The following is a 14,665-nucleotide window of genomic DNA, read 5'->3' on the forward strand; positions in this document are numbered from 1 at the left end:
GTGGAGACGCTGTTGGGCCTTCTTTAAAACCGCAGAGGTGTTAGAGCTCCATTGGAGGTCTGTGTCTATGTGCACACCCAGAAACTTGAAACTGGAGACCCTTTCCACACACTCCCCGTTGATGCTGACAGGCTGCAGCTCAGACTTCCTCCTTCTGAAATCAACTACCAGTTCTTTTGTCTTGGTGGTATTGAGGTCCAGGTTGTTATCTACACACCAATCTGACAGCCTCTGAACTTCAGCTCTGTACGCCGTCTCATCTCCCCCAGAGATGAGCCCCACCACGGTGGTATCATCTGCAAACTTGATGACTGCGTTGTCTGGGTGGGTACTAACACAGTCATGTGTGTACAGAGTGTACAGTAGGGGACTCAGTACACAGCCTTGTGGAGAGCCGGTGTTAAGGCTGAGGACTGAGGAAAGATGAGGCCCCACTCTAACTCTATTGTTTGTATTAAAACAAAATACATATATAAAAAAGACAACAGCATTAATGCAGGAGGAGTTTGGACCCAGAAGTAGGGTTGTTACATCATCACTTAACAAGTGGAGAGTCTCATAGAGAAAAAGCTAAACTAAGCTAGTGTTTAAGGCAGAGGTAGCATTAGCATCATCACCAGCTAGACAAAAGCCTGGGCTAGGCTAATGACAAAGTTGCCTTATTGCAAATAAACAACATACAGAAGAGACACACTTGATACATGCAGACCATTAAGCAGTGTTGGAACACACTGTGGTACCATACCCTCATGAGCATCAGTTGAACAGTATTGTACTGCAGAAAGTAGTGTGATGGTACAAGAATGGGGAGAAAAGGTGATTAACAATGGAAGAGAGACAGACCATCATAACACTTATAAATGTCGGTCTGTCCTACAGAGAAACTGCAAAGAAAGTCAAGGTGTCAGTGAGTACAGTTTCCTGTTCCATCAAAGGCTCAGAAACTGTGACAGGAAGAGGTCTGCAGACCCAAAGACACGACTGAATCAGAGGACAAGTTTCTGAGAGTTAACAGCTGTGTGATGGCGGCTGACAGGACAACAGCTTCAAGCAGCTTAACAGTGGTCGTAGTGAGAAAGTCTCAGTTTCAACTGTGAAGAGAAGACTTTGAGCTGCAGGTTTGACAGGACGAGTTGCAGCAAGAAAGCCAGACGTCAGAATAAGACAGAGGCTTGGCTGGGCCGTGAAACACCACCATTGGACTACTGAAGACTGGAAGAAGGTATTATGGACTGATGGATCAACATTTGAAATCTTGGGTTCATCACACAGGATCTTTGTGGTCGAGTAGGTAAAGGATGGTTCCACAGTGTGTGGCATTGACTGTCAAACATGGAGGAGGAAGTGTGATGGTCTGGGGCTGTTTGCTGGATCCAGGGTCAATTCAATTCAATTCAATTTTATTTATATAGCGCCAAATCACAACAAAAGTCGCCTCAAGGCGCTTCATAGGTACAGAGAAAAACCCAACAATCATATGACCCCCTGTGAGCAAGCACTTTGGCGACAGTGGGAAGGAAAAACTCCCTTTTAACAGGAAGAAACCTCCAGCAGAACCAGGCTCAGGGAGGGGCGGGGCCATCTGCTGCGACCGGTTGGGGTGAGAGAAGGAAGACAGGATAAAGACATGCTGTGGAAGAGAGACAGAGATTAATAACAGATATGATTCAATGCAGAGAGGTCTGTTAACACATAGTGAGTGAGAAAGGTGACTGGAAAGGAAAAACTCGATGCATCATGGGAATCCCCGGCAGCCTATGTCTATTGCAGCATAACTAAGGGAGGATTTAGGGTCACCTGGTCCAGCCCTAACTATATGCTTTAGCAAAAAGGAAAGTTTGAAGCCTAATCTTGAAAGTAGAGATAGTGTCTGTCTCCTGAATCCAAACTGGAAGCTGGTTCCACAGAAGAGGGGCCTGAAAACTGAAGGCTCTGCCTCCCATTCTACTTTTAAATACTCTAGGAACAACAAGTAGGCCTGCAGTGTGAGAGCGAAGTGCTCTAATAGGGTGATATGGTACTACAAGGTCATTAAGATAAGATGGGGCCTGATTATTTAAGACCTTGTATGTGAGGAGCAGGATTTTGAATTCTGGATTTAACAGGAAGCCAATGAAGGGAAGCCAAAACGGGAGAAATCTGCTCTCTCTTTCTAGTCCCTGTCAGGACTCTTGCTGCAGCATTTTGGATTAACTGAAGGCTTTTCAGCGAGTTTTTAGGACATCCTGATAATAATGAATTACAGTAGTCCAGCCTGGAAGTAATAAATGCATGAACTAGTTTTTCAGCGTCACTCTGAGACAGGATATTTCTAACTTTAGAGATGTTGCACAAATGGAAGAAAGCAGTCTTACATATTTGTTTAATATGTGCGTTGAAGGACATGTCCTGGTCAAAAATGACTCCAAGGTTCCTCACAGTGTTACTGGAGGCCAAGGTAATGCCATCCAGAGTAAGGATCTGGTTAGATACCATATTTCTAAGATTTTCAGGGCCGAGTACAATAACCTCAGTTTTATCTGAATTAAGAAGCAGAAAGTTAGCGGCCATCCAGGTCTTTATGTCTTTAAGACATTCCTGCAGTTTAACTAATTGGTGTGTGTTACCTGGCTTCATGGATAGATAGAGCTGGGTGTCATCAGCATAGCAGTGAAAATTTATGCTATGTCTTCTAATGATACTGCCTAAGGGAAGCATGTATAATGTAAATAGAATTGGTCCTAGCACTGAACCCTGTGGAACACCATAATTGACCTTAGTGTGTGAAGAGGACTCTCCACTTACATGTACAAACTGGAGTCTATTAGATAGATATGATACAAACCACTGCAGCGCAGTACCTGTAATACCTACAGCATGTTCTAATCGCTCTAATAGGATATTATGGTCGACAGTATCGAACGCTGCACTAAGGTCTAGCAGGACAAGCACAGAGATGAGTCCACTGTCAGAGGCCATAAGAAGATCATTTGTAACCTTCACTAAAGCTGTTTCTGTGCTGTGATGAGCTCTGAAACCTGACTGAAACTCTTCAAATAAGCCATTCCTCTGCAGGTGATCTGTTAGCTGTTTGACAACTACTCTTTCAAGGATTTTTGATATGAAAGGAAGGTTGGAGATTGGCCTATAATTAGCTAAGACAGCTGGGTCTAGAGATGCTTTTTGAGTAAAGGTTTAACTACAGCCAGCTTGAAGGCCTGTGGTACACAGCTGATTATTAGAGATAGGTTGATCATATTTAAGATTGAAGAATTAATTAATGGCAGGACTTCTTTGAGCAGTTTTGTAGGAATGGGGTCTAAAAGACACGTTGATGGTTTGGAGGAAGTAATTATTGAAGTTAACTCAGAAAGACCAATTGGAGAAATGGTAAATGGCCTGCATTTGTATAGCGCTTTACTCAGTCCCTAAGTACCCCAAAGCGCTTTACACTACATTCAGTCATTCACCCATTGGCAATGGCAAGCTACATTGTAGCCACAGCTGCCCTGGGGCGCACTGACAGAGGCGAGGCTGCCGGACACTGGCGCCACCGGGCCCTCTGACCACCACCAGTAGGCAAACATGGGGTTAGTATCTTGCCCAAGGATATTTGGCATGCAGCCAGGAGGCAGCCAGGAGATCGAACCACCGACTTTCTGATTAGTGGCTGACCTGCTCTGCCACCTGAGCTACAGCCACCCCAAGAAAAAGAGTCTAACTTAACATCAATGGTACTAAGAGTAGCTGTAGATAATATTACATCTGTGGGATGATTATTGGTAATTCTTTCTCTAATGATAAGAATTTTATTTGTGAAGAAGTTCATGAAGTCACTACTAGTTAACGTTAAAGGGATGGTTGGCTCAATAGAGCTCTGACTGTTTGTCAGCCTGGCTACAGTGCTGAAGAGAAACCTGGGGTTGTTCTTATTTTCTTCAATCAGTGATGAATAGTAAGATGTTCTGGCTTTGCGGAGGGCTTTCTTATAAAGCAGCAAACTATTTCTCCAGGCTAAATGATGATCCTCTAAATTTGTGACACGCCATTTCCTCTCCAGCTTACGAGTTATCTGCTTTAGGCTACGTGTTTGAGAATTATACCACGGAGTCAGGTACTTCTGATTTGAGACCTTAGTTTTCACAGGAGCTACAGTATCCAGAGTCGTACGTAGTGAGGAGGTAAAATTATTAACAAGATGATCGACCTCTATTGGAGCAGCGTTCAGATAGCTGCTCTGCTCTGTGTTGGTACAGGGCATTGAAGATGATAACAGTGGGTGGATTGTATTCTTAAACTTAGTTACAGCACTTTCAGAAAGACATCTACTGGGATAAAGTCTACTCTCCACTGCTGTGTAATCAATTATTGTAAATGTAAATGTTATCAGGAAATGATCAGACAGCAGAGGGTTTTCAGGAAACACTGTTAAATGTTCAGTTTCTATGCCATATGTTAAAACAAGATCTAGAGTGTGATTAAAGTGGTGGGTGGGTTCTTTTACATTTTGACAGAAGCCAATTGAGTCTAATAACAGATTAAATGCGATGTTGAGGCTGTCATTTTTAGCATCTACATGGATGTTAAAATCACCCACAATAATTATTTTATCTGAGCTGAGCACTAAATCAGATAAAAAGTCTGAGAAATCAGAGAGAAACTCTGTGTAAGGCCCAGGTGGACGATAGATGATAACAAGTAAGACTGGTTTCTGAGTTTTACAGCTGGGGTGGACGAGGCTAAGCATCAGGCTTTCAAATGAATTAAAAGTCTGTCTTGGTCTTTCGTTAATTAATAGACTGGTGTGAAAAATTGCTGCCACACCGCCCCCTCGGCCTGTGCTTCGAGGTTTCTGGTAGTTAGAATGACTCGGGGGTGTTGATTCATTTAAACTAACATAATCATCCTGCTGCAACCAGGTTTCTGTAAGGCAGAGTAAATCGATTTGTTGATCAATTATTAAGTCATGTACTAACAGAGACTTGGAGGAGAGAGACCTAATATTTAATAATCCACATTTCACTGTTTTACTCTTTGGTTCAGATGTGGATTCTGTATTGTTCTTTCTTTGTGATTTTTTATGTTTAAGTTGTTTGTTGCTGGTTTTTAGTTTGTTTTTGTCTGTTTGGGAGCTGACACAGTCTCAATGGAGATGGGTTTTTGGGGGGGTAGCAGGAGGAGAGAAGCTGCAGAGAGGCGTGTAAGACTGCAACTCTGCTTCCTGGTCCCAACTCTGGATAGTCATATTTTGGGGGGTTTAATAAATTGGTCCATATTTCTAGAAATGAGAGCTGCTCCATCCAAAGTGGGATGGATGCCGTCTCTCCTAACAAGACCAGGTTTCCTCCAGAAGGTTTGCCAATTATCTATGAAGCCCACATCGTTTCTGGGACACCACTCAGACAGCCAGCAATTTAAGGAGAACATGCGGCTAAACATGTCACTCCTGGTCTGATTGGGGAGGGGACCAGAGAAAACTACAGAGTCCGACATTGTTTTGGCAAAGTTGCACACCGATTCAATATTGACTTTAGTGACCTCCGATTGGCGTAACCGGGTGTCATTACTGCCGACGTGAATTATGATCTTACTGAATTTACGTTTACCCTTAGCCAGCAGTTTTAAATTTCCTTCAATGTCGCCTGCTCTGGCCCCTGGAAGACAATTGACTATGGTTGCCGGTGTCTCTAGCTTCACATGTCTGAGAACAGAATCACCAATTACCAGAGTTTGACCCCCGGCGGGTGTGTCGCCGAGTGGGGAAAAACGGTTAGACACATGAACAGGTTGGTGGTGTACCTGGGGCTTCTGTTTAAGACTATGCTTCCTCCTCACCGTCACCCAACCGCCCTCTTTCCCCAGCTGCTTGGGGTCTGCCGGGGAACAGCTAGCGGGGCCTACGCTATCTTCGGCTGCACCAGCTGCAGGGGCCTGGCTAGCTACGGGTGAATGAAGGGTGCGAAGTCGAGTCTCCAATTCAGTAATCCTGGCCTCCAGAGCTGCAAATATGCTACATTTGTTACAGGTATCATTACTGCTAAAGGAGGCCGAGGAGTAACTAAACATCTGACACAATGAGCAGGAAAGTGCAACAGGGACAGGTGAAGTAGCCATGGTGCTAACGAGTCGGCTACGAGCTAAGCCAAGCTAGCGAAACGGTAAAGAGACAGTGAGTGAATACTTTGGCTATAAATTAGGTAGTGAGCACACAGAAAGGGTGATTCAGATGAAGCACGTGAAGATTATACTATGAAAAAAGAATGTATTTAAAAGTTTTTAATGGAATTGCTAAGCAGATAAGCTACTCAGAAACACCACCGTGTTTGAGCAGGAACAGGAAGTGATACTCTACCGCAGAGTGAGAGGCTCCCTGAACCAGAACAGCTACCACAGCATTGTGCAGCACCATGCAGGACCCTCTGGTATGAGCCTAGTTGGTCAGGGCTTCATCCTACAGCAAGATAAAGACCCAAAACATAGATCCAAGCTGTGCCAGAACTACCTCAGGAACAAAGAACAAGATGGTGAGCTTGAAAACATGGAGTGTCCAGCACAGTCTCCAGACTTAAACCCCATCGAGCTGGTTTGAACTGGACAGAAGAGTGAAAGCAAAGCAGCTACAAGGTCCACATTTATGGGAACTTCTGCCACAGATATGGGAGAAGATTTGATTTCTACTGTAGAAAGAAGCCACGGCTGTGTTCAGCTGTTATATCTGCCAAGTTAAGTTGTATAAAGCACTTTGAGTGCTCAGAAGAGTAGAAAAGTCGCTATATAAGAACCAGTCCATTTACCATTTACCAGTCCATTTACCATTTACCAGTCCATTTACCAAAGGAGGCTACTCTGATGGGTCAAAGGTTTAAAATACATTTTGGTCTATAAACTATTTCCATGATTTCTTTTTTTAACTCCAATTACTGATTTGTGCTATGCTTTCATTTCAGAGTTCAATCAGACAATAAACTGCGTAATTTTCAATAAAGAACTTGAAAATGTGGTGTTCTAAAACTTGTTACTGGTAGTTTATGAGGATTGCTGTGAAATTTTAGCTTCATATACTAGTTGTCTTTTGCATTTTACTGGATAGGTTTATTTTTTCATTTTTTAATTACCCATTACTCAGACATTTTTTATGTATGTCCCCTATAATACATACAGTACATCTGGAAAGTATTCACAGAGCTTAATTTGTTCCACATTTTGTCATGTTACAGCCCTATTCATTGTTCACTGCCAAATGTTAAATACAATAACCTATAATGACCAAGTGAAAACAATTGCTTGAAATTCTTGCAAATTTATATTCATAAAGAGAAAAATATAACAAGTACTTAAATATTCACAGCCTTTGCTTAATACTTGAAACACCTTTGGCAGCAATTACAGCCTCATGCCTCTTTGAGTGTGATGCTACAAGCTTTGCATACCTATTTTTGGGCAGCTTATTTCCAGTTCTACTTTGTGGAACCTCAGCTGGGGAGCATCAGTGCACAGCCATTTCAGTCAGATTTCAGTCTGGGCTCTGGCAGGGCCCGACATTCACACAGTAGTCAGGCAGGTTCTCATGTGTCTTTTACTGAGGAGTTGGCTTCACCCTGGCTACTCTACCATACAGGGCAGGTTGTTGGAGTACAGGAATGGTTGTTTCTGAAAGCTTCTCCTCTCTCCACAGAGCAATGCTGGGAGCTCTTTACTAGAGTGCCCATCGGGTACTTGGGCACCTCCCGAATAAGGCCCTTTTACCCAGATCATGTAGATTGACATGGTCAAAGACAGTTCTGGTGGTTCCAAGCGTCTTCCATTTACGGACGATGGAGGCCACTGTGCTCATTAGAACCTTCAGTGCTGCAGAAATCTTTCTGTAGCCATCCTCAGATCTGTGCCATGATACAGTCCTGCCCCTGAGGTCAATTCCTTGGTATTTATTGATTACAAAATCATCCAGTGATCTATAGTATCCGGGTACCATGCACATGTTCATATGCCTTATCAACATTTCATTCCTCTGCAGCCCGTCCTGTGAGAGTGGTGGTCCCACAGGAGGATAAACCCACTTAGCTTTTTCATGCTGATCCTTGCCAGGCTGTGAGCTCAGGCTTGGCCAGCAGACGTTCACCCATAAGCCTCCTGTTCCTGGTGGCAGGATAGGATCCCCGCTGACCCTGTCCCGAGCAGGGTACATTGGACCTTTGATTTATTATACTGCGTAGGGTGTCTGGCTTCTCACCCAGGACCAGTTTGATTTCGAAGACCCTACCAGTAGCAAATTGCACTTGACAACAAAGCTTCTGGGATTACTGGAGCACACAAACCCCTCACACACCAAAAACGAAAATGATGAATGAAAGAAAACTCAGCATTTAATGCTGGTGTTTCAGAGACACTTGTATATGCTTACATGGTAATTTGTTGCTTATTATACAAACGATTGTAACTATTGAACTTTAAGTGCTTTAGTTTTAGTTTCTGGAGATATGTAAATTCATTCAATAACATTTCCCCCTCTCTTTACATTTCTTTGCAGTTCAGTCAGGCCTCTGCAGTGAGAAGCTACACTAAATTTGTGATGGGCGTAAGTTCTCTCTTCAGACCATGAAAGGTTTCTCCTGTATGTCATAATTCAGTAATAATGCAGTGTGCGTTTTGTGCCTCATTAGATTGCAGTAAGTGTCCTTACATATCCATTCATGCTGGTTGCTGATCTTATGGTGGTAAACAATTGTGGGTGAGTCATTAAGCTAAACACAGTTATGAACTTAAAATGTATTATTGATTTAAACCTGATGCCGTAGACTCTTTCAGGGTTTATAATTAGCTTTTTATTGCACTCATATTAAATGGTTTCAGCGATTGTTTTGTTCTCTCACCAACTTGAAACATGATGCAATGATTGCAGGTCTGTGGAATACAAAAGAATAAAAAGACAAAAATTGCACAAACCTTCTGGAAAAGGTTACATTTAGGCAACAAAGATTAGAGAAACTGGAGCTGAGATCATTTATAACTTTTTAAGGGTAATTTCAATCAGATGGCAGTTGGATTCCTGATCTCATAGATTTTTTTCATACAATGATTAAAAACAAAGTGGTGAAATTCTAAATGAGGAACTTCCTGTTTTTCATATGGCTGCCACATACGTCTGTTTTCTAGCAGCTTAGATTTATATATATATATATATATACTACGAAGGGAGGGCTTTAGTATGTGCTTTCCAGATTATGTCCAATAATTTCAGCAGAACTGAAGTTGTAGAAATATTTCAAGGACCACTGGTAGACGAAGGACGAGCACCAGTGCTCATAGCAAAAGTTAAAGTTTTAAATATGTTTACAGATTCCTCCATGAACTGCTCTTGTGTTACCGTGTATGCATTGATTGGAGTCTGACAGCATTTCCAAATCACTGTATGTGCAGAATTAAGATCTCGAAATCTGACTAATGTGAAGCTCATACAATAAATGGTTCATCATTTTCACACTTGAATTTTGTCTCCAGAACAGGGGCTTTTTGTGCTACATAAAAGTCTTTATTATGTTTACAGTAAATATGCTTTTAATATTTTTTTGCAAAATAATTGCTGATGCTTCAGTCTGACTGCTGAGCTTTGTCTTGTCAGACTGGCTGCAGGACTTCCTCCTCTGTCGCCCGTCTTTAGCTCCTGGCTGCACTGCTGGAATCACCTGAGCAACAAGGTACACTCACTATGTCACATGGCATTTGATTCCTTAATGCCATTTTATTATTCCATGACCAATTCACTGGAACTCAGAATAGAGCTAATAGAGATGCTGATGGATGCAGAAGCTTTAGGAATGTTCAAATTAACAATCTGTAAAAGAAGGAATGCACTGGCTGGTTCAGCAACACCAAAAGGCCTGAAATACCACAGAAGACAACTGAAGAAGCAGAATTCTTCCTTAGATTTCAACAAATTTCCCACGTGTGGGACTAATAAAGCTTATCTTATCTTATCTTAGATCAGAAAAAACATTGACAGTATATAGCCATGTCAAGAAAGGAGGCAGTCGGTCCTTCACTGTCAAAATCTATAATCAAGAAACACCTTTGTGAAGGTAAATGCAGAGGGTTCACAAAAAGGTGGAAACCACTTGTACACTACAGTAGGATAGTGGAGAGTAAGCAGGACACTGCCTGTCAAATAGGGTGGCATCCATACATGTGCATGTATGGATGCCAAGGGAACAGGTCACTTGCTGATAGAAGTAGCAGGATGAACTGCGACGTGTACAGGCCTATGCTCTCTGCTCAGGCATAAAGCATACTGCAAAAGCCAGTCAGGAGACCAGAGCTGGAGTTCCTCAGTGCACTATATATTTTCCTATATTCCTTCTCTTTGTCTCCCTCACGTCAGGGTCACCTCTTTAGAGGATCCAGTTTCTTTTTCCGCCGAGTGCCCTTGACCTCCATCGAGGACTAACATGGTCATCGCCACCACCTGCTGCGATGTTCTTCACCTCCTGCTCAGAAACATTTTCCAAAGATATTGATCCCTTCCTTTGTCATCAGCCTGCTGTATCCATCCGGACAGCCACGTGTAGCTGAAGCAGCAGAACCTTTTTTGAAGTATGAGAAGCACATTCATTGTTATGATTACACCAGCTTCTACTCCTTTCCTCCCTGCTTCCAAACAATGCACCAACCATGGGCACCGTTTTGTTGCTGAGGCTCACAAGGACATTTTACAAATGATTCTCACATGAAATGATTTATTTGACTGACTTGCAGTGAGAACAGTACTTCCAAATTGCACCAATATGTTTGTTGGTACCTCTGCTATAGTCTGCAGCACTTTAAATATGTCTGGTTGTTTTAAAACTTGTCATTTTGCTTGATTTTAGATGTTATTAATCCTCTCCAGTGTTGCAGCTGAACAGATGATCTGTTTTCAGTTTCTTTGCAATTAAAAACCTCTGTCTTTTTCTTGATGTTGCTCTTGCAAACTGAGTAAAGAAGTAATGCTATTTTTTTAAGTAAAAAGTATTTTCTTTAAAAGAGGTTGGAGAAATGCATGAAAGTCAAGAAGCTCAAGATATTATATATGCCAGAGTCTAATAAAATGGAGAAGTATGATTTTGAAGTTTGTACAATGTTTTCATTTTCATCAGTCAACCTTTAAACCTTCCACTCGAGTGGTTAAAAACCTGTTAACAGTCTGTTAGTTCTGAAAGCGTCCATGTTCACTCGTGTGACTGATAAATGAATTCTGCTTTATGTTTGTGACTCCAGTGACAACCCCACCTGCCTGTTTTTATTGATAAAAATAAAATCTTTGCCACAACAGTGTTCACTTCATATTCAAAATGTGAAATATTATAGAAGTTGTATACTGATGCTTTAAGATCCAATCTTAAGCAGTGAATAAGAACATATTAAGGGTTACTAGATATAGAATAGTAGATATAGAATAATAGAATAGTAAAGAATAGTTCATTGCCTGGGCCACTTTTTAAAACATGAATAAATAACTCACTGTTTTTCTAAGGCAACAAGTTTACATACTTTTTGAAGTTCTCTGAACTAATGAGGTTTTACAGTGATGAGCAGATAATCCATAGGTAAGTTTAAATTAACTATTTGGCTTCATTAGCTTTCTAACAGCCTGATATTCTGAGGCTTTGTAATATAAACACTGTAATAAAGGTGCTTGAGTGCTACAGAACATCAGAGCTGATAATAAAGGACGCCTGTAGTGTTCCCCCAACACAGGACGGCTCTGTTTAAAAAGTCCTAACCTCTGATCCTGTGGGACTTGAACAGTAAGTAGTATGGAGCCTGATGGAGCCCAACATTTACTGCCTCTGTTGTCCAGTCGTCTACCCTGATGAGAAAAGAAAAAGCCAGTAACACCTGTGCACTTGGTAATTAACTGGGCCCAGTTTAGTGGCCTGAACAGCAGGCCCTGAGGTTCTGTAACTTTTGAAAGGCTCCAGTAACCTGTAGGAGCTATTTAAACTGAGAATGAATATTCAGGGTTTATTGTTTCACAAACGGTTAAAAAGAGAACATCTACAATTTAGACTTTGGTGGCTATTACAGGATATTTTATTAAAGCAGTTTGGCGTGAGCAGAGCAGAAGCAGAGTCAAATAATAATAAATAATAAGCTGTTTGCATCATGGTGTTTCATATCCATGTTTTTAATCACAAGCTGGAGAATAATACTTAGACGAGACCCAGACACGGACAATGTCAAGGACTGGAGACTAGTTCGTGACATCGCTCATTCGACCATGGTTCTTCTTAGAAAATGGTAAATGGCCTGTATTTATATAGCGCTTTACTAGTCCCTAAGGACCCCAAAGCGCTTTACATATCTAGTCATTCACCCATTCACACACACATTCACACACTGGTGATGGCAAGCTACGTTGTAGCCACAGCCACCCTGGGGCGCACTGACAGAGGCGAGAGTCCCTAGAAAGAAAACTACAACAACAGTGTTTAATTGTTTCAGCACCTTTGTGTTTTTTGCATTTGACAGAGTGTTGTGATGGCTGCCTTTAGAGCAAAACAGCACTCCTGCTTCCCAAGCTCTTCAAATAGCTGCACAAGCTGTCAAATTGTATTGTTCTGGTTTCAAAGAGACATGAAGTGTTCTTTCCAAAGTCTCACCTGCATCACCCCATTGTGTTCAGAGTGGAGGTAGGGCAGGTAGGTGATCTTTCCGATCCTTTTTGGATTTCCAGTGAGCAGTGGATAGGCAGCAGGTGAGTAGTAGCAGATAGCAGACCGGCTTCAGACAATCTGAGGAAGTAACAGGTTAGCGTGGGGAGTGATCCAAAGCACCGGTGACAGGAGACACAAGGAGCAAGACACTTAGCACAGAAAGTTACGAGGAGTTTAAAGCAAGCATAGAGACCGATTTAGCAATACAGAACAACTGACGACCTGGCGAAGGTCTGAGGAGGTCCTAAATACATGCAGGGTGACTGCTGCAGATGACCAGGACCATGACAGATGTCACTTTGAGACAGATGCCCTCGATCTCTGTGACAATGATTGAAAAGATTTTAAGGTGCCAAATCTATACAGTTCTAATCTCAACAGGTTTGTCCAATAATAAAAGATCGTTTCATAAGAAACTAAATTCACTTCCAGCCCTATTTTATTGAACAGGAAGCTTTTTCACAGGGTTACACATCCATAAGATAGGGGGTGTTTGCCATGTGATGGAGTGATACTGTGGTTTAGTCTCAGGTCATACTGCTCATTGAACAAAAAACACACAAATCAGGTGTTAAAATGCTAAACCTTGGGTTTTACCTCCACTGAGAAGTGAGGAGCAGCAGTTTTGAAAACTGAGCTGAATGTTAGCGGGAACGAACATCTCCAAAAATGTTGGAGCAGTTTTACACATGGACTCTATCTTGTTAGACTGACCAGAAGATTAGATCATTAATTTCTAGACTAGAAAATATTCATTAATATTAATTAATAATTAATTAAATGTTTAAAAATAAAATTTACTGATATTTATTTAACTATTTATATATACTTTAATTGATGCCATATTTAATTAATACTTCATGATGTATTTATTTAATTCATTTTGGCACTCATGGCCCTCTGTATTTGTCAGCCTGGCTAAAGCTCTGAAAACAAAGCCGGGGTTATTCCCGTCTTATCTTTTTCAAGATATGTATTTGCGAGTTACACCAGGGAGTCAAGTACTTGTGATTTGTGGCTTTCTTTGTCAGTATCCAGATGTATGTAACACTAATAACACAACAGCTGACCTCTGTGAGAGCAGAGTTGAGGTGGCTGCTCTGCACTGTGTTGGCACATGAAGAAGATAACACTGGAGGGATTACATCCATACACTCAGTTACAGCACTTTCAAAAAGACATCTCCTATAATGTATTCCCCGCTGCTGTGTAATTCATTATTGTAAATTTAAAGTTACTAAGAAATGATTATACAAAAGACGGTTTTCAGGAAACACTGTTAAATATTCAGTTTCTATCAGAACGAGAGCCAGAGTGTGATCTGAGAGGTGGCTGGGCTAATTTACACTTTGAGAGAGGCCAAGTGAGTCACAGTATGTTCAACACTGAGGCTGACATTTTCAGCATCTACATGTAACTATTTTATCTGAACTGTTCACTAAATCAGATAAAAGACAGATGGAAGAGTAAAAGAGTTCCTCTGTGTCCACTGTGAGTGTCCATCACTGAACAAAGCGGCGGCTGACCACACCAGCTGTCTGCCACTTACAGTGTAGTTTTGACCTCAATAGGTCACATGACAGGGTGAGGCAAGGTCTCACAGTGTTTTCACCTGAAACCTCAGGTGATCATTACAGACGCCTTTTTCACTCCTTGGCTCACGTGACGAGGCTCATGATTAATAGTGGGCCAACAATCCTCTTAAAAGACAACCCCCACTAGGGTTTTCTTAATTTAATTTGTATTTACATTTTTTAATCATCTATAAGAAGATGTACATTGAAAAAAATGTGTGAATAATTTCATATTTCAACTTATTAAATGCATCTAAGACTAAATCAGTCAGTGAATGTATTGCAGCTCTGAGACTTCAGCCCTAGGATGTCAACATCATGATAGTGCTGCTTTGCTGGGACCTCAGCAGCTCATTAAGATCCACTTAGTGCTGACGTCACTAAGCTGCTTACTGCTGCAGGTGAATGGAGGAAGGAACTGAA

At 41.6% G+C, this 14,665-nt stretch overlaps 1 protein-coding gene across 11 annotated transcripts in view; it reads left to right on the top strand.

Annotated features, from left to right (window-relative positions):
• LOC134619051 (mitochondrial carrier homolog 1-like) overlaps positions 1 to 11,281 on the top strand; it is a 28,278-nt gene extending 16,997 nt beyond the window's left edge. For all 11 annotated transcript variants that reach the window (XM_063464763.1, XM_063464764.1, XM_063464765.1 and 8 more), the window contains 4 exons: positions 8,507 to 8,554; positions 8,640 to 8,707; positions 9,599 to 9,674; positions 10,355 to 11,281. In XM_063464763.1, the coding sequence (XP_063320833.1) occupies positions 8,507 to 8,554; positions 8,640 to 8,707; positions 9,599 to 9,674; positions 10,355 to 10,420 (258 nt within the window). In that variant the 3' untranslated portion in view covers positions 10,421 to 11,281. The remainder of the gene's footprint in view (positions 1 to 8,506; positions 8,555 to 8,639; positions 8,708 to 9,598; positions 9,675 to 10,354) is intronic.
• Positions 11,282 to 14,665: the final 3,384 nt, after the last annotated feature.

The sequence above is a fragment of the Pelmatolapia mariae genome, linkage group LG20 (genome assembly GCF_036321145.2).
Source record: "Pelmatolapia mariae isolate MD_Pm_ZW linkage group LG20, Pm_UMD_F_2, whole genome shotgun sequence".
Taxonomy (NCBI): Eukaryota; Metazoa; Chordata; class Actinopteri; order Cichliformes; family Cichlidae; genus Pelmatolapia; species Pelmatolapia mariae.